Source organism: Palaemon carinicauda, chromosome 28 (assembly GCF_036898095.1).
Source record: "Palaemon carinicauda isolate YSFRI2023 chromosome 28, ASM3689809v2, whole genome shotgun sequence".
In the NCBI taxonomy this organism is placed as follows: domain Eukaryota; kingdom Metazoa; phylum Arthropoda; class Malacostraca; order Decapoda; family Palaemonidae; genus Palaemon; species Palaemon carinicauda.
The window spans coordinates 78,566,550-78,590,960 of NC_090752.1; the positions used below are offsets into that span (position 1 = coordinate 78,566,550).

General features: G+C 38.9%; 3 protein-coding genes across 3 annotated transcripts; all 3 read right to left on the minus strand.

Moving 5' to 3' along the window:
- Positions 1–13,465: 13,465 nt before the first annotated feature.
- LOC137621896 (uncharacterized) lies at positions 13,466–14,482 on the minus strand. The gene has a single exon (XM_068352399.1). The coding sequence runs from the start codon at positions 14,480–14,482 to the stop codon at positions 13,466–13,468; it is 1,017 nt and encodes a 338-aa protein (XP_068208500.1).
- Positions 14,483–15,044: 562 nt separating this feature from the next.
- Positions 15,045–15,608, minus strand: LOC137621897 (uncharacterized). The gene has a single exon (XM_068352401.1). The coding sequence runs from the start codon at positions 15,606–15,608 to the stop codon at positions 15,045–15,047; it is 564 nt and encodes a 187-aa protein (XP_068208502.1).
- A 596-nt stretch (positions 15,609–16,204) lies between these two features.
- LOC137621898 (uncharacterized) lies at positions 16,205–17,734 on the minus strand. Its single transcript, XM_068352402.1, has one exon. The coding sequence runs from the start codon at positions 17,732–17,734 to the stop codon at positions 16,205–16,207; it is 1,530 nt and encodes a 509-aa protein (XP_068208503.1).
- Between the last annotated feature and the right edge of the window lie 6,677 nt (positions 17,735–24,411).

Genomic DNA, 24,411 nt, shown 5'->3' on the forward strand with positions numbered 1-24,411 from the left:
TTACTGATATCCCAAAAATCGTACACTTGCTTTAATTTGGATAAGTGACGGAATCGGAAGACACCTGCATCCGGTGACGTCACAAACTTTCACACGAAGAGGCAATGTGTTGACACTAAGAAAGAATGACAACTTAGCATCTTACATCCTGTACACAATTTGAGTTGACCATAGCAAATCTCACGGCCAGCTCTTCCAACCAACATGACATATTACGTCATTTGTTTTAAACATGTAATATTACTATTCTAAATATTACATAAGCTCGGCCAGCTATCTCAATTTTTTTTTTTACAAAAATTTAACAACAAGCCGAAACATGGTTATTAGGTGTGACTGGACATACGTATCATTCATTGTCCAAAACTAGCTATATCCAACTGAGGACGAATGTCCAAATAGGCACATCAAAACTAATAACAATAATGCATACAAAAAAGATATTACCAAAGCAAAAAGAAAAATGCATGATAAAACCAAGATCATATATATGGTACATTGCTAGCAAATGATTACATGGTACCAAAAAACAAAACAAATTCTGACTTACAAATGATTCGGTAACTTGATAAAGAATAATTGTTACCTTTGTCAGAAACAAGATACTCAATTTTTAGTGCACAAATACAAATTCCTGGTACGTACACGTACCACGGTTTCGTACATATATATATATATATATATATTTGTATATAGGGCTGATACATTTTATTAGATGCCCATAGATTCTGTTATATATCTTATATATTTTTTTTTTTTTTTTTTTTTTCTCTTTTCTTTTTTAACATTCCGGCTTATATATTTTTATTAGATGCCGAGAGAAAAAAATGATTTATATCCTTTTTTATTTTATTTACTTTTTTAAATGTTTTTTTAAATGTATTTTTAACAATGCAAATGTAGAGAATTTCTTTAATTACATATTACTAGCGTACTAGTCAGCTTTTCATACAAACATCATCCTGACAAATTACTCCCTTAGCGAATGAGGTGGCCACTCATACAGCTTTGAACTGGATCAAGTAAGGGGTATTGTCAGGGCTATTCAACTCGTTCCTTTGTAGCTGCTTGCTGTGCCGTAACCTACGCCAAACAAGGATGTTCACGGCGATAAAAATCAACGCCGTTACCAATAAACCTGCTAGTAATATAGGGTGAAGAATCTCTTTGTAAGTCGGCGACAGGTGGTCCTTTTCGGTAAGTTTCATTAAGCGTTTCGCCACACTTCCTTTATAGGGGAGAGGAAGTGCGGGCGTTGTAGAGGTCCACGTGAAGTTCGCGAAGTAAGCTCGTTCTCTGATGATTGTCCGTAGGCCAGTCACCATGGAATTCGGGGAAGTCCCGATACAGCCATCTGCTGCGACGAAGATGTGGTTGAATGATGTGGATCCATCAGGGCATGATACATTGAAGCCGTCCTTGTCGTATCGTATCCACGAGCCATTATTTAGTCTGCAATTGAATTCTTTATTGTCAAAGGGATAAAGCTTATCCAGACAATTTTCACTTGTATGGGAGAGAGCACCGTCTAGCACTATACCTAACTCGCATGAATCCATCAAGTTTTTACGGAATTCAAATGAGTCAGCTGTACATATTTTTCTATCCATTGCGTCTGAACAGTGAGTTAATTGATTTAAGTCTTTAATGACCGTATATGTTTCCTTGTCTGGGGAAATCAATACGTGTCCTGTCAAACTGGATATTACTGGATTTGAGTGATTCGTCATGAAAGTCGGAAATGGTGATATCCTGTAAGATTGCCAGGCATCAGAAGAATCAAAGGGAATTGTAATCCTAACCTTGTTATTATCTACGTTTACTGTAATTAGGCTGTAATAAAATTCTAACCTATGTTCGTCTAACAAAGGAACATAGCCTAGTTTATCCCTAGTGTTCTCCAGAACCAATTTTAAGTAACGTATAGGCAACAAATGGGGCGACAATACACCTTTAGTTGCTAACGTGATAGCTTCTACATAATCCTTGGATTTCTCAATGAAATGTGCAATTCTGTTATGTATGTGATCTATCTTTGAATCATAATACGTTAATGTTGCTAACAAATCCTGTACTTCCATAATTTGAACGATATTATCTGAATGTTCATTTAACAAATCCATAATTTTATTGATTGAATCTAACTGATCCCTTAGTTCTGACATAATCAATTCATCTTTATGAGTCAAGAACTCAATTTTCTTATTTTGATTACTAATTTTAAGACGATTGGAAAGTCCTAAACCTAAACTTGCAACAGACCCAAAGATGCTTAATGCAGCATAAATGAACGGATTCCGTCTTTCTTTTTGTTCGTGTCCTACAGTCCACATCAAAAGGTCATAAGCCAAAGATCCTGTCTCTCCAGTCTTATTTTTTAAGTCATCAGATAGCATCTCTGCAACTTTTAATGTTGATCCAAGCAAACTCTTAGTAGTCAAATGAAAATGTCTCCTATGCAACTCATCCAATGATGCAGAAAACCTTGAAATGGCGGTTCTTAAGCTAGTGACATCATTCTCTTGAAGAAAAATTGCTTGCATATGCACTTCGACAATTACGTTGGTTGATGTAATAAAAATGTCTTCTTGTCTTTCAACTATATTTCCATATTTAAAATATATATTCTTAGTCTTAGAACTCATCCCATACGAAAAAAATGTCTGAGCGAACAATATCACTCCCAACAACAAAAAATTCATCTTGGAAACCTGTAACGAGAAAAAATATATGTAATTACTCCTGTATTAAAAAGAAAACTTTTTAGTTACAAAAATTAAAATTTTTCCTCACTTCTTTTTAATTTCTTATGTGAGACAATGGTACTATTCTCTCATCCGTGGGTTGGGCTACGTTTTGAATTCTAAACCTATTGGCCGTTAATATTTCCAAAATGTTAAATGGGCCTTCAAACTTAGGTGTTAGTTTATAGTTGAGCCCTTTTCTGACATTGATTTGAATATAGATGTTATCACCCACGGTATATGTTTTAGTTGGTTTCGCTATTTTATCATGATTCCTTTTCATTATGATTTGTGATTCTTCTAAATTCTTTCGAAGGATATCATATCGACTTATACTTGCATTTATACATTCTTTTAAAGGATTTGATAGATTAGTTGTAGGCGTTAATACATGGAAAGGTGTTCTAACTGGGGTACCATACAATGCTTCATGCGGTGACATTTTAATTGATATATGATATGAATGATTCAGAGTACTCAGTGCCGCCGGTATTGCAATATCCCAGTTGGGGTCTGATCCCCCTAGTGTTACCCTTAATATATTTAATATCTTCCTATTTGCTCTTTCCACTAGCCCATTCGACTCTGGGTGATATATCATGGTATTAACCTTCTTTATGTTGAGGAATTCACACAATGAGATAAGAAAGTGATTATTAAATTCACCACCCGAGTCTGAGATTATCATGTGTGGAATTCCATGTTTACAAATGTAACACTCGTAAAACTTCCTAGCGCATTCAATCGCAGTTTTAGTTTTAAGCGCTATCAGTTCTGTATATCGAGTTAAAGCATCTATAATTACTAAGAGGTGCTTATTCCCTCTGTCTGACTCGTAAAATCCTGTTAACAAATCTAAATGTATTCTTTCAAAGGGTTGATTGGGAACAGGATAAGCTCCTAAGCTAACAGGTGTTTTCGTATGCCCTTTGTTTTCCTGACATGTGCGACAATTAGCTATGTGTCTTTTTATATCTGTAAGCATTGTATGCCAATAAAACAATGATTTGGCTTTCTGTGACATTAATGAGAACCCAGGGTGTCCATGTAATGGATTTGAATGCAACCAATTCAGGACAGTGGAAACAAGTGAGTTTGGTACTACTACCTGGTCGTTAGTTACATGTGGTGTATTGCGGGTTTTCCTTGTCACAGTCCTACACAGAATATTATCTTTGATTACGTAATTCTGCTGCTTATACTTTATATATTCTTTTTCTTTATGATTGCCTTTCAAAGCATTTATAATTGTTTCTATTTTCTGATCTTTTCTTTGCTCAGTCTGTAACAATTCAGCACTCCAGCCTAAATCTTCTTGTTCAGATATTGTTTTTACAATAGGCATGGATGTTGATATATCTATTAATTCAGCTAAAGACTCCGTACAAGATGACACGGGGTTGCGTGATAATGCATCCGCAATGATATTTGCTTTCCCAGGTAAATACCCGATTCTTGCGCCAAAATCTTGAATGATTAAATGCCACCGAGTTCGTTTAGGGCTGTGATTGAAGCCTTTAAAGAACTCTGTTAGTGGTTTATGGTCAGTAAGAACCTTAACGGGATAACCGTAAATTATGAACTTAAAATGCACTAGCGAATTAACAATAGCTAGTCCTTCCTTGTCTATTACTGCATACTTACTTTCGGAAGTTCTCAATTTTCAAGAATAGAAAGCTATCGGGAAAAACTGTTTATCATATTGCTGAAGCAATACCCCTCCTACTCCTAAGTCTGAGGCGTCTGTTGCAATGAAGAATTCCTTACCGAAGTCAGGAAATTTTAAGATAGGAGAACTACACAGTTCATCTTTCAAAGTATTAAACGCCTGTTGATGTTGCTCAGACCATATGAAATCTACGCCCTTCTTCGTAAGATCAGTTAAAGGAGCGGCTATTATTGAATAGTTGCGTATAAAACGCCTGTAATATCCACTACAACCCAGAAATTGCTGTATTCCCTTGACATTAGTAGGTATGGGAAAATTACGTATAGCCGACACCTTATCATGGACTACTTTAAGACCTTGGCTTGACACCATGAAACCCAAATATATCAATTCTGTTTTGAAAAATTCACACTTACTAATCTTTACCCTTAAGTTATGTTGTCTTAATCTCTGTAGTACTAGTTCTAACTTACGTAGATGTTCCACTAAGGTGTTGGAAAAGATTACAAGATCATCCATATAGGCATGCAATATATCCCCTAACAAGTCTCCAAACACTATGTTAATCATTCTTGTAAATGTTATAGGAGCACAACGTAAACCAAAAGGCATCCGTAAAAATTCATAATGTCCCCTGGCTGTGCTGAAGGCTGTGTATGGGATACTATCTTCTTCTAATGATATCTGGTGAAAGCCTTTAAGTAAGTCCAAACTGGTAAAATATTTATTCTGACCTAACAAAGACAAAATATCGTCAGTACATGGCACTGGGAATCGATCAGGGATCGTTTCCTCGTTTAGACGACGAAAGTCGACGCAGATACGCCATGTTCGATCTTTTTTCGGTACAACTATTAAAGGAAAATTATAAGGGCTATTTGATTTTCTAATGACTCCTTCCTCTAACATTTTACCTACTTCATCATTTATTTCATTCTGGAATTTCATAGGGAGTCTGTACGAGGGTACATATATAATTTTCTGTTTGTCTTTTAACCTTATTTGATGCTCGATCACATCTGTTTTCCCTAAGGATCCATCCGTAGTGGAAAAGACATCTGTATATTTATTTAAAAGTTCAAAAATTTTCTGCTGAATTTCTTCGTCTTGAATGTCCTTACTGATTTTATTTTTAATAGATCGTAAAAGGGATTCATCCGCAACTGATTTAGAGTGATTGATTTCAGCAACGGTAAGAATACGATGTTTATAAACTTCTACATCCAAGATATGTTGATTTCTGTGAATTACTAAAGTGTTATTTAAATGATTACAGACTTCGATATTACATTGCTGATGTGAGCCTACTGTATAAATAGCTTGTGTGACAGACAATCCGTTGGTTTTCAAAGTATCGGAAAGGATTAATATTTCAGATCCCGGTAGTGTTTTCTTTATTTGCACTATTAAATTCGAAGGTATGTTTGGTTCGATATATTGCGTGCAAGATGATATTACGGGTGAACGAGAATTCTGCTGGGTCGCGTGTATTATTTCTTTATTAGTGAGACAAGTTATTGGTTCTTCAACGTACGTTACGGTTACATTTGTCGTCTCCTTTTTATCCAAAACTGACTTTAAAGTATTAGAAGACTTATAGAATTTCCCTTTGATATACACGCCGTGCTTTGCAGGAGCTAAGATAATGTTTTGATTTCCCATAGATGGGTATCCTATAATTACAGCTGGATACATATTAATGTTTTTCACAACAACAAATGTATCGGCAAACGTGCGATTACCGACTCTGAACTGAATATGAGTTATGCCTATGACGTTTAATTCATTATTTCCTATACCTGAAAGTCTGATTCCTGATTTTTCAATCGGAAAGTTCGAAAACAACAAATGATGCGTCTTCAAATCCATAATATTACGTGGACTACCAGAGTCAAAAAATAACGTAAAGGATTTGTGTTCTAAATTTACAGCATATAAGGTTGGCCGTAACTCATTTTGGCTTATTATTGTATGAATTCGTTGCAAATCTACGGGAGCATGCACTGTTTTACTTAATTCGGCCGTGTGTTTCATAGGAAAATCTATTGTCTCACAATTATCTGATAAAACATTAAATTGATTATTCAATACTATTGATGTTGACATAAATGACCTTGACCCAACATCACTCTCTTCCCCTCTAGAGTTAACTATGTGGTATTTGCTTTGCTCTGCACATTCTGAAAATTAGGCTGACTTTGCGAGGTCTGGTTTGACGGCCCAGGCTCAGCGATATTTGAAGAAGTGTTTGTTTGTTTCGGACTCTGAACTGCATTGACATTTTGTTGTTTCTTCTTATTGTTAAAATGAGGATTTTTCTTTTTATTTCCATATGGAACTGACTGTGGAATTGACTGTGTATTTCTAGGATATTGTTGTGTCTTACGCGCGTAACATTGACTATAAGAATGTGATCCTGTGTTGTGAACTGAACAAAATTTCGTTCTACAGTCTGCGCTTATGTGACCTTGACGTTTGCAGTTGTAACACGTCACTCCCGCTACTGGATTATTAATTACGTTCACTGTTTGTGGTTTTGTTTCATTCTTAGCAAAAACTTGAGTTAACACGGGATCGAGATCTGGACACTTGGACATGTGCTTCTTTATCTGTTTATAGACATCCAATTCCGTACTTGCAGGCATTAACTTCTTATCAAAGCACCGCACTAAAGCTTCAGGCAACATAAGTGTCATGCAAGTTAAATACATTAATCGTAAAAAATCTTTCACGGAGATATTATCGTTAGTAACCCAAGTGGAATTACCTAAAATGTCCTGATATTCGTTAAGCCTATCAGCTATGAGAGCTGCTCTCTCAACAACATTAAGCCGATTCATAGTGGCTTGATTAAGTGTATTTCGTAACGTTAACACTACATCCAAAGCTTCCTCACCCCCATAGATCGCGCGTAACCTAACTTTGAAATCATCCCAAGTAACTGCTTCCTGAAATGAAACACCTCTTAAATACGCACTCGCATCCCCCTTAGAAAAATCTATAAAACTTTTAGCTTCTTGTAATTGTACAAAAGGATCTACGATTTGTTTGGCATTTAAATGGGCATCAACGGATGAAATCCATGACTCCACATTTTGTGGCAAGAACCCGTTGACACGGCCTTGAAAAGGAAGGATTGCTGACCTGGCATTTACAAGCGTCACAATTGGAGGAGGATTAGCCTGGCCTACACCACTAGGTCCAGGGGTAGGGCTGACAGGAGGAGCCATGACTGCTGTATTCTTTTTTTTTCTATCTCTTTGACCCCTTTCAATCCTATCAAAATATCTATATGAGTACAGACGCCCACTGCGTAAACGCATATGTATAATAAAATTCCCCCAACAATGTTACTAATCCCAATACATTTCCCCCCAAGAGTTTATGAAAGAAAAAGGAATTAGCACAAAGAAAGAAAAATTCTAAATGAGAATTCGGAGTTTCTTATAACAAAGTTTAGGAATTCACTCACCCCAGTAATAATTGACTAACGACTTGTGATAACTACACTTCACTGCACAAACTGAAATGAATACAAAATCTTTGTACTTAGCTTATATATGAAGTCGAGTCGTCTCTCTCTCTCTCTCTCTTGATGTTTTGTTAGCGATGTCTCGTTCTAGTTTCTTGTAGAATGTAGGTCTTCCTGGATATGTTTTGCAATAGTTGAATGCCAGTCCTTGGGTTTCCTAGGATGTTGATTGAAGATTCTATTTGTATACTAACATATGTTGGTGTTAGCATTTCCGTTGGACTTAGTCAAAATTGTAGATTTTTGTAGATAGTTCTGAGTTCTTGAAGATCTTTATCAGGTATTACAGCTTTTATTTTGAAGTCTTGAAGATCATTCTTTGGTTTTACAGCTTTTATGTTGAAGTCTTGAAGATATATCTCTGGTTTTACAGCTATTTATTTTGAAGTCTTGAAGATATTTCTCTAATTCTTAGAGTTTAATCGCTGTCTTTGAGTTTAATCGCTGCCACCATTTATTGGTGTGCTACTGTCTTAAGCACACATTTGAGTATGAGTTGTTTTCAGATGTATTTAAATGGTTTATTGAACACATCTTAGTGGTTTTTAAGTTTTATTGTATATAAACAACTGAGTTAAACATCTCCATCACTGGAGGAAGCTGTGTTGGTCCACATGACCAATTCTGGTGAAGTTTAGATAAGAACTGAACAAATTACTGATATCCCAAAAATCGTACACTTGCTTTAATTTGGATAAGTGACGGAATCGGAAGACACCTGCATCCGGTGACGTCACAAACTTTCACACGAAGAGGCAATGTGTTGACACTAAGAAAGAATGACAACTTAGCATCTTACATCCTGTACACAATTTGAGTTGACCATAGCAAATCTCACGGCCAGCTCTTCCAACCAACATGACATATTACGTCATTTGTTTTAAACATGTAATATTACTATTCTAAATATTACATATATATATATATATATATATATATATATATATATATATATATACATACATATATATATATATATATATATATATATATATATATATATATATATATATACTTGTCAGCTATCATATTAAATTTGCATAGATTGTTCATTGGATAGAGGCTGGGGTATCATCAATGACATCCCTTTTCATTAACCGACCATATAAATGGTATTTTGTTAATTACCTTCTCTTGGGCCCTTTTAATCATCTCCGCGTTCCACATTCCCCGAAAAACATTCAGGAGCAATTTACTTACACTCGTTAGGCTCCTCCATCCCTATTTACGTTTTATTACTCGGCAATTTCGCCTTAAGTAAATATCAATGAACATGATGAAAGACAAGAGGCTTTATGGAAAACTTGTGCCTCTAATTATCATAACGTTAATCACTGAATTTTACATTGGCTTGGATCCTGGAGGTCCCTTTCAGGTCGTCCATTAATTAGGGATCATTTTCTAAAAACAGGAATAAACTATATTTTCCACAAGATAACGAGTTCGTCATTAATCGAGAACTGAATTGCAGTTTTCATTATTTTCATTGGGCTTTTAAAAAGTCGGATATGTTGACTATTGCCTGTTCATTGAATGATAATGCATGTATTTCATCTCAGAGTTCAAAATAATGTTAAGAAGTTTAATCATTTATATTAAGGCGTTTAGCAAATGATGCTTATAAGACAGCGATACCAGTGGAATGACCTTTACGTTCCATAAAATTAGATAATCAATTGTGCAGAAAATAATGAAGATGATCAATAGGCTTCAAAATGTTTTCACATATTTTACCCACTAATATTATGTAATTTACGTAAACAATGTAAAAAATCTTTCCTTTCTATTTACTAATATTCTCAGATATGATCATTATTCCCCTCTATTGATGTTGATGTTGTTTGGAAGAAATACAAAATTACTTATCCTAAAAATGGCCTTCGTTTTCTTTTTCACTAACTTTCAGGATTTATCTGTTGCATGAAAATAACTTTATTCCTAAGTTGTCACAATCAATGCATACATGTATTTTCGAGAAAAAAAAATTCCAGAATTCAATGTAAAAAAATTTCAAAATGATAGCAAAAGTCATAGTGGTAGAAGAGCTGTGTCTATATTAAACTGGGAGTCATAAGAATCAAGGTTTATTATCAAAGGATATGAGTTGACAGTATAAGCCAAGGGAAAATCTGTACATATAGTTTCACACATTTTAGATAAATTTTAAGGCATCTGGTATAAAAAGAAAAGCCAATTGCACATGCATTTTAACAGAAAACCTTAACCTTAAAACTTGCAAGTAAATAACTCATTTAAACAAGGCCTTAAGTATATATAGATTTTATAAGATTAACATAAGCAATGTGCGAAAATCTATGAAGAGAATACTCAGTGTAATCATGAGTAAATTGAAACTGTGAAAGCTCTTCATCGTATAATGACGTACATGTGGAGAATTGTTTTTATTTAAATGTTTGAGTGGGACTTAGTCCAGGAAAGTCTCCCTACGACAGTTACTCAAGGATCAACAGGGGAGGATAAAGAGCACTTACACTCGGGGCTCAAACACCCTGCTAACAACTGTACTGCCGCAGTTTACTAACCGTCACTCTTAAATACTAAAGGGGGAAATTTTATTCTGTCCAGAGGCTGGAGAACACACGTGAAAATTAAAGTAATGAAATGGCCTACTCTAGCTTTGTCAGGTCTATAGTCATCACTCTTTGGCTGTTTCGGCTCTGTCCCGAGGACCCCAGTGAGATGCTGGACAGGAATCTTAGGCTTATTTAATTAGACAATAAAAAAAATGGGAGCAGTGGAGTATAAAAGTATAAAGTAAAGTTAAATGGGAATCTTCACCCTCAAAGCACTAAGTTAAAGAGCGTACACTCGCTGATACCAACTTACCTATATCTAAAGTGGGTTACTCTCAACATCTAGGGTGCTTTTGACCCACCCTATAGTATAAAGTGGTAAAATTCATATAAGGGGTTAAAGATACCAAAGTTTTTAATCGATTCCAAATAATTTATTACAGCAAACACGGGAATCGGAGAAACTCAGTAATGATTTATTTACATAGACAAATTAATAAGTGAAAAGAGAATCAGTAACTCAATTATGATTTATTCACATGGCAAAATTAATAAGTGAAAGGAGAATCCAAGTTTACAACACAAAATATTGAAAATATTAAATGGAATTAACTTGTCGGATTAACCCTCAATCGGAATAAATAAAATCAAAATCTTCTGATATACAATTTGTGAGGTAGGCTGCTGTGAGGTCCCAACGTGGTCAGTGACCTCAAGCAATTACCGAGACCAAAAATTAAAAGTACATTAATTTCCAGGCAAGCAGCCCGAAAGATGCAATGCCTGAATGTTACCTAAACTTGACTTATGAGACAAATAGAAACTTATCTAAAGGGGGAATGACCATTAATTAAACTCACAAGATTTTATATGTTGTGGGCGCCCGTGTCCTGAGAGTGACGGTCTTCAGTTTTGCTTCACTAGGCCTACAGCACTTGTTTAGCGGAGTCAATGGCCCCTTCCAACTTGCCCCCAGACTGGAACAGATGTTTCTGTGGAACTAGCTGCTTTCCCACTAACACTAGGTATCTGCTTGTCCTCGTTCTTTGAGGAATCTGGGTCCGTTATTGTGCAAAGGGACAGGCTAGTGGGGGAAAGTGGGAGCACGAGGTCGGGGCCCTGTTGAACCTGGCTTGGAAGTTCCGCTTAGTACCGTGGCCTGTAACTTTGTGAGTTCATGTCAGCCGTGTCCGCCTTCCTTCCCCAAAAAACGTGCATCTCAATGCGTAGGCCAGTGGTCTTGAGGTGCCAACTCTCATTTAGGACAGGCTTGAAACACTTGTGACTTGTGAGTTTTAAGAAATACACTTATTTAGAATACAAGGAGAAATCTTGCAACTCCAGGGGACAAAGATAATCCTAACTCTAAACATCTGGCATACAAAACCAAAAATGAAACTAAAATGTAATTTAGCAAGTCGGGCTTACGTGTGTGGCCAACCATACTTCCTAGACTAGCAGACTTGAGTTGTATTTAAGAGATTTAAAGTACCTAAATACTTAAGGTAATATAATGAATACAAAATGAACACAAAAGTATTTATCTTGAGACACTCACTTATGGAAGAACCATCACTCACATTTTTCCATGCCATGACGTCACGAACAATAACAAGGTCTATGTATAAACTATGAAGAAAAAGAGTAGAAGAAAATTCTTCACACCCTGGGGATAAAGGGAGGAAGAAAGAGAAGGGTTAGTGTACACAAATGCAATGTGGGTTAGATGTTAGTATATATGAGATGAGTATACTAAATGAATAAAGAATGAATGTGATTCCTTGCGCTATGCTAGGTCAGCAATTTGCATTAAGTTGAACCGCAACCGCGTACGAGATAAGTGCAAAGTACGATTACAAGCAAGAGTCAAACGAAAGTGGTACGATTACAAGCGGAAGTAAAACAGAGTTAACTGTGACTTAGTACAAAAGGGTAACTACAACTGCAAGATAAGAGCGGAGGGAAGGACAAATCAAAACCTCAGTAGCCCTTCACATAGGTGCTCGGGCAAACTAGGTTGATGAAGACTATGTAAAGCTACTACAAGAACTCCTGGAATAGGGCTCGTGCACGTTCAGCAGAGGCCCATGCAGGCCTGCCGTGGTGGGGCACCGCGGCGACTATAGGAGACATTGCATCGGCTGTGGTGCCAAAATCTCTCTCGGCCAGTTGGTCTCTAGGAGGCGAATCGAGATATTCGAGAGGAGAGGTGTTAGGAGGTTCCTCCTCCCTTGGTTCGGATAGTGTTTGGCTATTTTCGTTAACCTCCAAAGGTATGAGTCGGTAGACTGGACGCACATACTCTCCATTTGCAGAGTGAACTTTGACTGTTCTGATGTTTCCATCTCGACCTGGATATACTTCGAGTATACGGGTCAAAGGGTACTCCTCTCGACTGATCTCGTCCAGAATCAACAAGTATAAATCTCCAACCCTGGGGATGGTTGGGTGGAGGCGACTAGACTTCTAGTGTCATTCTCGTAGGGAACTGACAGTCATACTTCCACCTCTTCAGGAATGTTTGTAGCATGTTGGTAAGTTTCTGGTAATCATTGCGGAGGATGTCCCCCTCTCGAAAAGCAAGATCAGTCAAGTCAGCCAGGTGGACTTGAGGTACCAATGAGAGGGTTCGACCATAGAGTAGGTGGCTTGGGGTCAAAGGCGTATCATTGGGGTCATCTGCATCCAGACATGTTAGAGGCCGGTCATTCACCACGCATTCGACTTCTCGGACCAAGGTCACAAACTCACCATACGTAGGGTGGCAACGGTAAGTAGCCTTGCGCAAGTTAAGTTTGGTAAACCCAATCAAGCGCTCGTAAAACCCTCCTTGCCATGGGGTTCGAGGAGTGATGAACTTCCAAGTTAGGTTGTGGGCCCGTTTGAACCCATCGATAACAGGGTGTTGCATGAGCTCTGTCAAGAGTGTCTGACCAGTTTGAAAGGTTAAGGCACTGTCGGACAAAAGGCACTGGGGCATCCCAAATCAGTCAGCAAACCTTCGTATCCCTTGGACTAGTTCCACAACTGTCAAGGAATTAGTAGTTTCTAGGGCTACCACCCGCGTGGCAGCGCAGATAAACAGCAGTACGTAGACCATGTCCACATGTGAACGGTGTATCTTGAAGCTGCCAGTGTAGTTCAGTCCAATTACTCTGAAAGGGACCTCAGCATTGAGGCGGTTGGGGTGGACTGGAGCTAACGGTGGTGTTGGGTACGGCTGGCCTTGTACTCTTTTGAAATGTATGCACAGTCTGAGAATCTTCTTCACTTGTTGTCGCATTCGGGGAACCCAAAATTCCTTGCGCAAGTGAACAAGAAGAGTGGAGGTGTTACAGTGCAGCAGCACTTCATGCCAGTGCTCAACAATAAGTCTCCAGAGAGCACAGTGGGACTCTAGGAGAATGGGGTCCATGTAGCCGAACTCTGGGGGTTCATCACTGAGGCGGGAACGACCTCTTAGAACACCGTTATTGTCAATATAGGGATTCCGTTGTCCGATAAAGGCACGTTCATCAGGTGTCAACAAGGCGGTTTTACCTTGCAATTGTCGTAATATTTGGGGGTAACTGGCCCCCTGTGACACACGAATGATGGCAGTAAGTGGTCTTCGTGGGAACCTGTGGACTAAATGGGGGAATTTGTGCTCGGCCCACCATCTCGTCAGGTGCAGCAAGGCTGCATAGCTCCTAACCGCCTTGTCAAGAGATGGGAAATGAAAAAATCTTTCAGTTTGCGGCGGCAAAAGTCTGATGGGACAGGCTATCATTTCCCATTCAGTCGGGAACCTGCTTTGGTCTGGGTAAGCTGAGATGTTGATCAGCCAGGCTGATCCATGAAGCCACAAGTTGGACTTGAGGACGACTTTGGCGGCTACTCTCCGCGACGCTAGGTCAGCAGGATTGCAGGACGTGGGGATATGCTTGAGAACCAACCGACAGTTCAACCTTATGCGGTTTATCTCCTCGACAATATTGAGGACGTATGGGGACGTGCTCTGCATGCTGTGTACCCAATGTAGGGCCGTGGAGGCATCGGACCACACTGTTGTACAGACGTATGTTTCTGGACGTAATTCTATCAGATACTGGGCTAGTGGGCATCCAAACAGGAGTGTAGTCAACTCAAGCTTGGGAATGAATTGACTCTCATCCAATTACAGCATACGTTTAAGAGTAACTCATGCCTTGGCTGTGAGGAGCTGGCATTTACCTTCAACTGTGACCACATAGGAAGCAACTCCAAAGGCTTGCTTGGAGGCATCTGCAAACACATGTAATGCAGCTTGGTGACCCTGATGTGCATTTGGAGGCACCTTAAAGTTCTCGAGACCCTTGTATTTTTTTAAGAATGGCACCGAGCTCGCGGATCAATTCTTCGCTGAGGCAGGAATTCCAACTCTGACCCATCATCCAGAGTTTCTGAATTTAGAGCTTGCCGAGGATAGTGACTAGCGAGATCAGGCCAATAGTGTCGTAGATGGATGAAAACAGAGAGACAACCTTCCTTTTGGTGTTGACGTGCGAGTAGTCCCCTAACATCAGTTCTGAGGGGAGCTTGACAGCTTATGTGTCATCAGCGGTGTTCCAGTCCAGATCGAGGTAATCTTGGGGGCCCATTTCAGTGAAGTCTCCCAAGAGGGGGGTATTAGTGGTCCACTTGGCAAGGGGCATGTTGGTTTCCACCATAATTTTTTCAATGGATGGTCTTTCGCTAATTGTGTCCGTGGGCAAGTCGCAGCAACGTTGGTAGTTGTCAACGTAAAAGCTTGTTTTAAGCTGTGAAGCAAGACTACTGGTTTGAGCATCCAGATGGTGTTGGATTGTCTGGTTGAGCAAATATGGGCTCGAGGTGGCCCTCAACAGGACCACCTTGAAGCGGTACGCAACAACTTCCGTCATACTGGAGTCCTTAAAGAAAAGAAACCGACAGTAATCACGGTGTTCCAGAGCGATCTCTATCTGCAGGAAAGCCTTAGAGATGTCTGCCGTCAAACCAAAGGACTTTCCTCTAAACCGGAGGTTCATGGTCTGAATTTTTGAGGCCAACTTTGGGCCGGTGTACAAGGATTCATTCAGAGACCTTGAATTCGGTCCCGATTTAGCCGAGGCATTGAATACTATGCACATCGGTGTGGAGGTGGAACTTTTGAGGACAGGATGATGTGGTAGGTAGTGCATTTGTCCGTCATTATGAGGTTCTAGCTCGACTGGCTCGATAAAGCCCTCCTTTATGTACTCGTCAAGGATGGCTTGGTATTTGACGAATAACTGAGGGTCCTTAGATTTTTTAAGGGACATCAGCTAGGTAAAAGCCCTACCAAAATTAATCTCAGGTCGGCTATCACTCTTGAAGGGTACTTGCCCCCATGTATCTCACGTTTGCATCCAGTGTAATACCCGTGAAGAGATCAACGGCCTGTGCCTCAAAGATGGCTGAAGGGTTCACTGCTTATGCCTACAGCAACGAGTTTCCAAAGATTCTCGACGGGGGGCTCCACTCCCACAGGGTCTGTTACCCTGATGCGGTTTAGTGTGAGCGACAGACTATTGACCTCTGGGGGTTCTGTCCCTTCCCGTGACCAATCTGGCAACTCTCCCCAAACCACATATCCACCCGGTGTAATGAACAAGTTGACACCCTTGATGTTGTGAGTGCACTTGAGGAGTCGGAGAAGATAATCGACTCCGTGGATGATCTCTATGCCAGTCGCATTGTCATCTGGCTACCTCTCTGCATGACGTAGCCCACTAGCCTCTTGAGTGTGATCTGCATGGGTATATCCAGGCGTCCTTACATTCTTCCCCACGTTCGGGTTGACAATGGCAACGACCTTATGATTGCGGTAGCCAATTTTCAAACTGAACTGTACCAAGTCTGAACATCGAGGTGGTTCGTCCATGTTGAACGAGTTGAACACCACTTTTCCAACAGGAGCAAGATTAAGTGACTTGACTACATTGGGATGCACAAATGTGCATTGGGCACCACAATCCAGGAAAACTCGAGGTGTGTGTTTAAGTTTTCCATTAACTAGATCGCCAGTGAAGGTGGGTAGAACAGCAGGGTTTATTTCGTTCCCCTGGTTAGTTTGTTCAGCCTCACTCGAGGCTATATGGTTAAGTTGAACAGAGGGTGGGTCTTCTCTTGGCCCATCAGGTTGGTTACCCACGGTCACAATGTTATGGCAGAGAGGCAATTTGTGACCACGTTGGCAGTTTCTGCATGAAACATGGGCAGTGCAATCACAGGCAACATGTTGCGTCGAAAAACATTTAGTGCAACAGCCTAGTTGGTTCAACCGCATCAATCGACTATTTGAATCGGGGAAACACGGGCATTTTGTGGATGAGTGACCATTGGGGTCACGGAACAGACAATTGTACCGAACAGAGTTACCTGCTTGTGGGGGAGCTCTGGCAGGCTTCGGTGCATGCGTCTGAGTGGGTTTTGCTGGGTTGTGGGTTGGTATGGATGGTGTCTTAGGCTTAAGAGCACCACTGGTCATTCTAGGGAAGGGTTTAGCAAATTTTGTAGTTGAATTGCTGTTTACTCCAGAGTTAGAAGATTTAACAGGAAACCATTCTTTGCTCGGCTCCGTCAACAGTTTGGCTAGCTCCTTCTTGCGTGCATGTTCGTATAGTCCGTCCTTTAACTCATGCAAGGACACGGATGTACTATGGTAACGGCGATAAATTGTCTCCAAAAGAGTGGGGTCTAGCTTACTCAGGATGGCATGCTCCAACAGATCTTCAGACAAGGGGGATTTGGTCACTTGCACGTATTTTTCCTCAGCATTGTTCCACTCCATCAGAAACCGTCTGAGGTCAGCGCCATCATCCGCCGGGGGACTCGTACTAAAGAGCTTCTTACGCAGCAAATGACGGTCAAGATCAGGGGATTCGTACTCCTGGACGAGGTTAGCAATGGTCCTTTCGTATAAACCCTCTGTCCAGATCCTGTTTCCAGCAAGACGCCGGGCTGGTCCTTTTAGGCACCGTAAAAGGATCTTGTACTTATCCACTGGGGAATATTTGAGAGACTTGTGGATGGTTTGACAGAACAGGCTCCACCAACCCGTCCAACGTTCCCTACAACCTTCAAAGATGGGGGGATCAGGCTCAGAGGCAACGGACACATAAACAGTATGTGAGTTTGCGCCAAGTGTTTGCTTCTGGGCTTGGTCGCCAGTGGACTTATGGAACACAATGCTACTGAAGGCCGTTTCAATTTGTTTGGCACAGTCAACCAGCATTTGGAAATTCACCACAACGATCGGGTGTTTGTAATGAGACCGCCAAAAGAGTTTGTATTCATTAAGTTTGTTCCTGATCCCTCCGATGTGAACGCTAAAGTGATCCAACCCGGGAAACGTCATGCGTGAAAGATTAACTGAACTTAGGCTATGGAGGGCCAGATCTGTGTCCTCACATAGAAATTTGAAATCGACCTCCTGTTCCTCTAGCCATTAGTTAAGTTCCTCCAAGCTGAGAGCTTCAGCCTGAGGTTGTGGAGGATTACCGAGATTAAGAATTTGTAAAGACATTTTGGATGAAACCTGTGGATGTGCGGAGTTTGCAAATTCAATGTTAAATAAATTCTCAAGATTTCTGGGTACGTCTGAGGAATGGAAACACACCCTACTCAAAAGGTTTGGGAAACTTGTGCGGCTATGTGTGCACAAGAAGTGACCACAGATTGGTTACATCCACTATGAAAATATGTGGTAAGTGGCAACGGCAATTTACAACTATACAGTATAGGCTAGAACAAAAAAATGACAAAAATAAATAAAATTTAGATACAGTCACAAAAATTACTCGTGACTAGCACATGGAAATTACAAAAATACTGATGTTAAAAAAACATGACTGCAAATTGAAACAAGTGGTTAACATACGTGCAGTCCACTATTACGCAATTACGGGTGCACGGGGTAGGCACCAAACAATTCAAACAGCCACACGTGCTCGGAAGCACCAACTGTGAACACCACTCGTGCAGGGGCTAAACTTGAAATTACCTCACGCAAAGGATAACTAAATCTCACACACAACAGAGGACATTACATAAAGCTTTCCTCACACACAACAGAGGACATTACATAAAGCTTTCCTCACACAGAGGTTAAACGCAAAATTTCCTCACAAAAAGGACAAAAGTGCAAAATTACGCTAAGGCTGAGGGTAAAATCAGTGACGCACTTGTTAAGTGGTAATCACAAGTAAAATAAGATATGCAACACGTGGGTGAGACGACCTTTAACAAAATTTCAAGTGTCTACATGAAGTTGTAGACTTAGCAATATCGTGGTAAAAGTTCTGTGACCAAGAACACGGGGTTAAGCTTACAAGAGGTGTTAGTAAGAAAATTACAGCACTTGCACAAAGGATGGTAAACCGAGGAACAAAAATTATGGAAAAAGTAGATTGGCAAATTAAATCGAACAGAGCAAAATGAAAGGTGCTCGCCTGGAGCAGTAAACAATGAAGTCTGAACAACGTAAGTAATATATCTAAGTTCCAGTGGCTCGGAACTTTCTGGTTAAATGCCAAAATTAGGTGAACAGATCATATGAACCGACATGAATAGAACTTCACTAGGTAACAGTAAAACAAGAGGCATGCAACCTAAATCGGTGACCTGAAAATATATCAAGTTCTGTCGTCTCAGAACTCATAAATAAACCTAGTTACACTGTCTTCCTTAAGCGTGTGTCAAATACTATAAAATTACAAAAAACTCTTCTCTTGTTCCAACTCAAGTCTGGGCATTACACTTTCTACAATGTGGCTGGTGCGTGTGGGTAAGCGTGATATAACGAGGTACTCAATGGTAAAGGAAGCTAGGTTACGTTACAAATTTAATGATCCAAAAGTCAAAGGTGAGAGATTCGGTTCGAAGAACCACTCATGTGGAGAATTGTTTTTATTCAAATGCTTGAGTGGGACTTAGTCCAGGAAAGTCTCCCTACGACAGTTACTCAAAGATCAACAAAGGAGGATAAAGAGCACTTACACTCAGGGCTCAAACACCCTGCTATTAACTTTACTGCTGCAGTTTACTAACTGTCACTCTTAAATACTAAATGGGGAAATTTTACTCTGTACAGAAGCTGGAGAACTCCACACATGAAAATTAAAGTAATGAAATGGCCTACTCTACCTTTGTCAGGTCTATAGTCATCATCACTCCTAGGCTCTGTTTCGGCTCCGTCCCAGTGACCCAAGTGAGATGCTGGACAAGAATCCTACGTTAATTTAATTAGAGACAATACAAAAAATGGGAGCAGTGGAGTATAAAAGTATAAAGTAAAGTTAAATGGGGATCTTCACCTTCAAAGCACTAAGTTAAAGAGCGTACACTCGCTGATACCAACTTACCTATATCTAAAGTGGGTTGCTCTCAACATCTCGGGTAAAATTCATATAACGGGGTTAAAGATAACAAAGTTTGTAATCTATTCCAAATAATTTATTACAGCCAAAGAGAGAATCGGAGTAACTCAGTAATGATTTATTCACATAGCAAAATTAATACCGTATATACTCGTGTAATGTTCGATTTTTGAAGGCCTATTTTTCAGTTAAAAAGGTAAGGGTCGAACATTACACGAGATATATATTTAAAAAAGTAAAAATTTCTGGCCTACCCGTAGGTAAACGTAAGCTAGGCCTACGCGAACATTACCCTAGGCTATGCTACCTACCGATAGGTAATCGTAAGCTTTGCTTACACGTATATAAGGTTACCTACCGGTAGGTAAACATAGGCTAGGCCTATATATACAGTACTAACCATGTTCATTTAACACCAGGCATATTATTAGCATGGATTTTATTTCCTAAACCATCATAAATAGTTTTTTTCCGCTACGAGTAATGACTTTACCATAACGCAGCAGGTATGAAGCTAGCAAACAGTCCGGTTGCGTATGTTATAACGTGATATGATTAATGAAAAAATTAGGCTCATTTTATTTTACTTGGTATGGTATATTAATTGATATCAATGATAAACCGCAAAAATTTTTCTTGATTGAATCCACATTTTTTTTCTCCAAGTTCGAACACTAGTTTCGGTAACTCCAAATATGTTTATGGCTTGAACGTTATTTGTCGTTTCAGCGGACAGCGGTTGCAATAACTTGAAGCTTGAATTTTGCAGTAAATTTTTTATATTTCTTGGTAGACATCTTGATGGGTTATGAGTAAATTCTTATTCATATATATTGTGAGGAAAAAAAATGATTAGCATAACGGGTAATTATAATCACCGTAATTACCTGCAATTACCGGTAATGGTAATTTGTTACTCAAAACGATGAACTAATTTTGTTTGCTACTTGTAGTGTTTGCTTGTTTTTGAAAGCTATTAGGCGGTGATGTTAAACGGCTGTTTGCAACTAAAGTGTTCGCTAGAAAATGTACGCTGAATACTCAGTTGTTATTGTAAACAGATGTTAGTATTTAGGTGTTGTTCCGATTTGTTTTATACATTTGTTTGTCGCACTTAGGCATAACCCTTACTTTGTTGGTAATTATGGTATGCTGGAGATAAAAGACCTCTAGCCTTCTGCCAAAATCAAGACTCGAACATTACATGAGGTATATGATGAATTCATGATTTTGAAGGCAAAATAGGGGGGTCGAACATTACACGAAGTCGAACATTACACGAGTATATACGGTAAGTGAAAAGAGAATCAATAGCTCAATTATGATTTATTCACATGGCAAAATTAATAAGTGAAAGGAAAATCCAAGTTTACAATACAAAATATTGAAAATATTAAACGGGATTAATTCGAGGGATTAACCCTCAATCGGAATATATAAAATCAAAATCTTCTGATATACAATTTGTGTGGTAGGCTGCTGTGAGGTCCCAATATGTGGTCAGTGACCTCAAGCAATTACCAAGACCAAAAATTTAAAGTACATTAATTCCCATGCACGCAGCCCGAAAGATGTAATGCCTGAATGTTACCTAAACTTAACTTATGAGACAAATAGAAACTTATCTAAAGGGGGAATGGCCATTAATTGAACTCACAAGATTTTGTATGTTGTGGGCGCCCGTGTCCTGAGAATGGCGGTCTTCAGTTTTGCTTCACTAGGCCTACAGTACTTGTTTAGCGGAGTCAATGGCCCCTTCCAACTCGCCCCCATACTGGAACAGACGTTTCTGTGGAACTAGCTGCTTTCCCACTAACACTAGGTACCTGCTTGTCCTCGTCCTTTGTGGAATCTAGGTCCGTTATTGTGCAAAGGGACAGGCTAGTGGGGCAGAGTGGGACCACGAGGTCGGGGCCCTGTTGAACCTGGCTTGGCAGTTTCGCTTAGTACCGTGGCCTGTAACTTTGTGAGTTCATGTCAGCCGCGTCCGCCTTCCTTCCCCCCAAAAAAAGCGCATCTCAATGCGTAGGCCAGTGGTCTTGAGGTGCCAACTCTCATTTAGGACAGGCTTGAAACACTTGTGACTTGTGAGTTTTAAGAAATACACTTATTTAGAATACAAGGAGAAATCTTGCAACTCCAGGGGACAAAGATAATCCTAACTAAACATCTGGCATACAAAACCAAAAATGAAACTAAAATGTAATTTAGCAAGTCGGGCTTACGTGTGTGGACAACCATACTTCCTAGACTAGCAGACTGGAGTTGTATTATGAGATTCAAAGTACCTAAATACTTAAGGTAAAATAATGAATACAAAATGAACACAAAAGTATTTATCTTGAGACACTCGCTTCTGGAAGAACCATCACTCACATTTTTCCCTGCCGTGACGTCACAAACAATAACAATGTCTACGTATAAACTGTGAAGAAGAAGAGTAGTGAAGAAAATTCTTCACAGTACATACATACATTAGTGAGATAGCAACTCCCATAAAGGGACATAAAGAGCAAAAGTTCATTGATAACTCGATAACGTCAAAACTTCTAACAATGAATTTCAAGATTTGAGTATTGGCGATTGTTGGATGCTTTCAGTATGAAATTGTTCTTTGTTTAAAGAAATATATATGATAATTAACCAGTAATCAATATTATAGCGTCAGTAATTAGCTTCATACAAAGAAGAGCATGTACAGGTTTTTAAACTGAGAATTATCCTTTCCTCAGTTTTCAAATTTACCAGTAAAATTTGGTTGAAAAATACCAGGCCACTCATGCATGCTTTTGCATGAGAGAGAGAGAGAGAGAGAGAGAGAGAGAGAGAGAGAGAGAGAGAGAGAGAGAGAGAGAGAGAGAGAGAGAGAGAGAGAGAGAGAGAGAGAGCAGAATTTTCTTCTATTTCTTATGGTCTACAATAAAAATCAATCAATAATAATAAAATATAGTAAAAATAATCGTCTAAAAGTTCCATGTCAAAACATTTGGTTCTCAAAGAATCTTAGGACATCATAATTAAGGTGTACTGACCAGTCCCGTCTTTTCTCTATCTTAGAACGAATGACAGGGACACGATAGTTCACAAATGGCTTTAAACGCATAACAATCCTTCCTAGACGGATTTTTTGAAGTAATTCCCATCAGGCAGCCAGCCATTTTGGGATGCATGTCAAGCGTTGTCGCCTCAATGGTTTTACGAGAGTGACGGGTATGCCAATGCCTCTTGCCAAGCGCCGCAAAGTTTCACGTCTCTGTTCAACGTCGACTGAACGAAAATTTTCAAGAATAAAACACGATGAACATAAATATTCTCTTATGGATATAACCCCTGTACTACGATAGGCTGCTGATGGGTCATACATAAACTCTGAAGATCAATTTCCTACAAGACTTCACATTAAGGCAGCTATTAAAATTTATTATGAAAAGTATTGGCGTTCACGTTTTGTGCATATCCAGTATATACACATATGTGTATGTATATATAAATACACTGTTTTATAAATCATATTAGTTGCATATATAAATATTTTCATATATACATTATATATATTTAATCAAAGAAATTAAAATTTATAGTTGAATTATTATTAAGACTTTGTGGGTTATCTTGAGCAAATCTTGCAAATATCCTTATACGTTCTGTCCTCTTTTTAATAGATTTACCTGTTTGACAGACATAAAATTTTCACCCGAATTACAGGGAATATGATAATATGCATATCCAATGGTGCTGTCAGACTTGAATTAGCATTTAGGTTTATTAACAAATGAGTAATTTCTTTATGCTGCTTTGTTCTTGAAGATATGCCTTCAGATGTTCGGCAAACACAAAATGAATTATATTCCGAATATATGATATTTTCATTTACAGAGCTATTCGTAATCAAAATTTTTCAATGAGAAACTATATTTAAACACTACCCTTATATCGGGTTTAGTCAAAAGGGGTACGATATCTAGAAACATTCATGGAATGGTATACAAATTGTAATTTATTACTTCGTTTTTCTCTAACTAGAACCTTCTTAGCTTTACTACTCATACAGTGTTCTCTATAAAAAAAAAAAAAAATACTAGGAAGCAATTTGTTTAAATTTGATAGGCTCATCTTATATGACAAAGGACTAGAAATGAAAATAATGTGATATATATTCTGGTATTCCAAGATCAGAATGTTATCTGTTTTATGTCATCAAAACTTTTAAAAGCTTATCTTTAAGAACAAAACAGCATAAGATGGTTCTTTCTATGGGATTAATTAATACAGATTTGGCCGTCCATTGGCTTCGGTCATAGAATTGTTGAAGGCCGAGACAGTAGTCTATATAAATGACAAATAAATAATATGGAATCCTTTTTAAGAACCTGTACTCTAGGTCATAATCTAAATGAAGGCCAGTCTATTTTCCAGTAATCCTGTATTATCCTCTTTAATTAAAACTGATTTATCTACAATCAAGAAACTGATCGCATAGGGATCCACTCCCCTATATAAACACGATGCTCTTTTATATTTATTTTCAATGAAA

Bases quoted from the DNA above. Each gene is read 5' to 3' on its own strand.
- LOC137621897 (XM_068352401.1), bottom strand. From the start codon at position 15,608: ATGTGCATAGTATTCAATGCCTCGGCTAAATCGGGACCGAATTCAAGG.
- LOC137621898 (XM_068352402.1), bottom strand. From the start codon at position 17,734: ATGCTGGTTGACTGTGCCAAACAAATTGAAACGGCCTTCAGTAGCATT.
- LOC137621896 (XM_068352399.1), bottom strand. From the start codon at position 14,482: ATGCAGAGCACGTCCCCATACGTCCTCAATATTGTCGAGGAGATAAAC.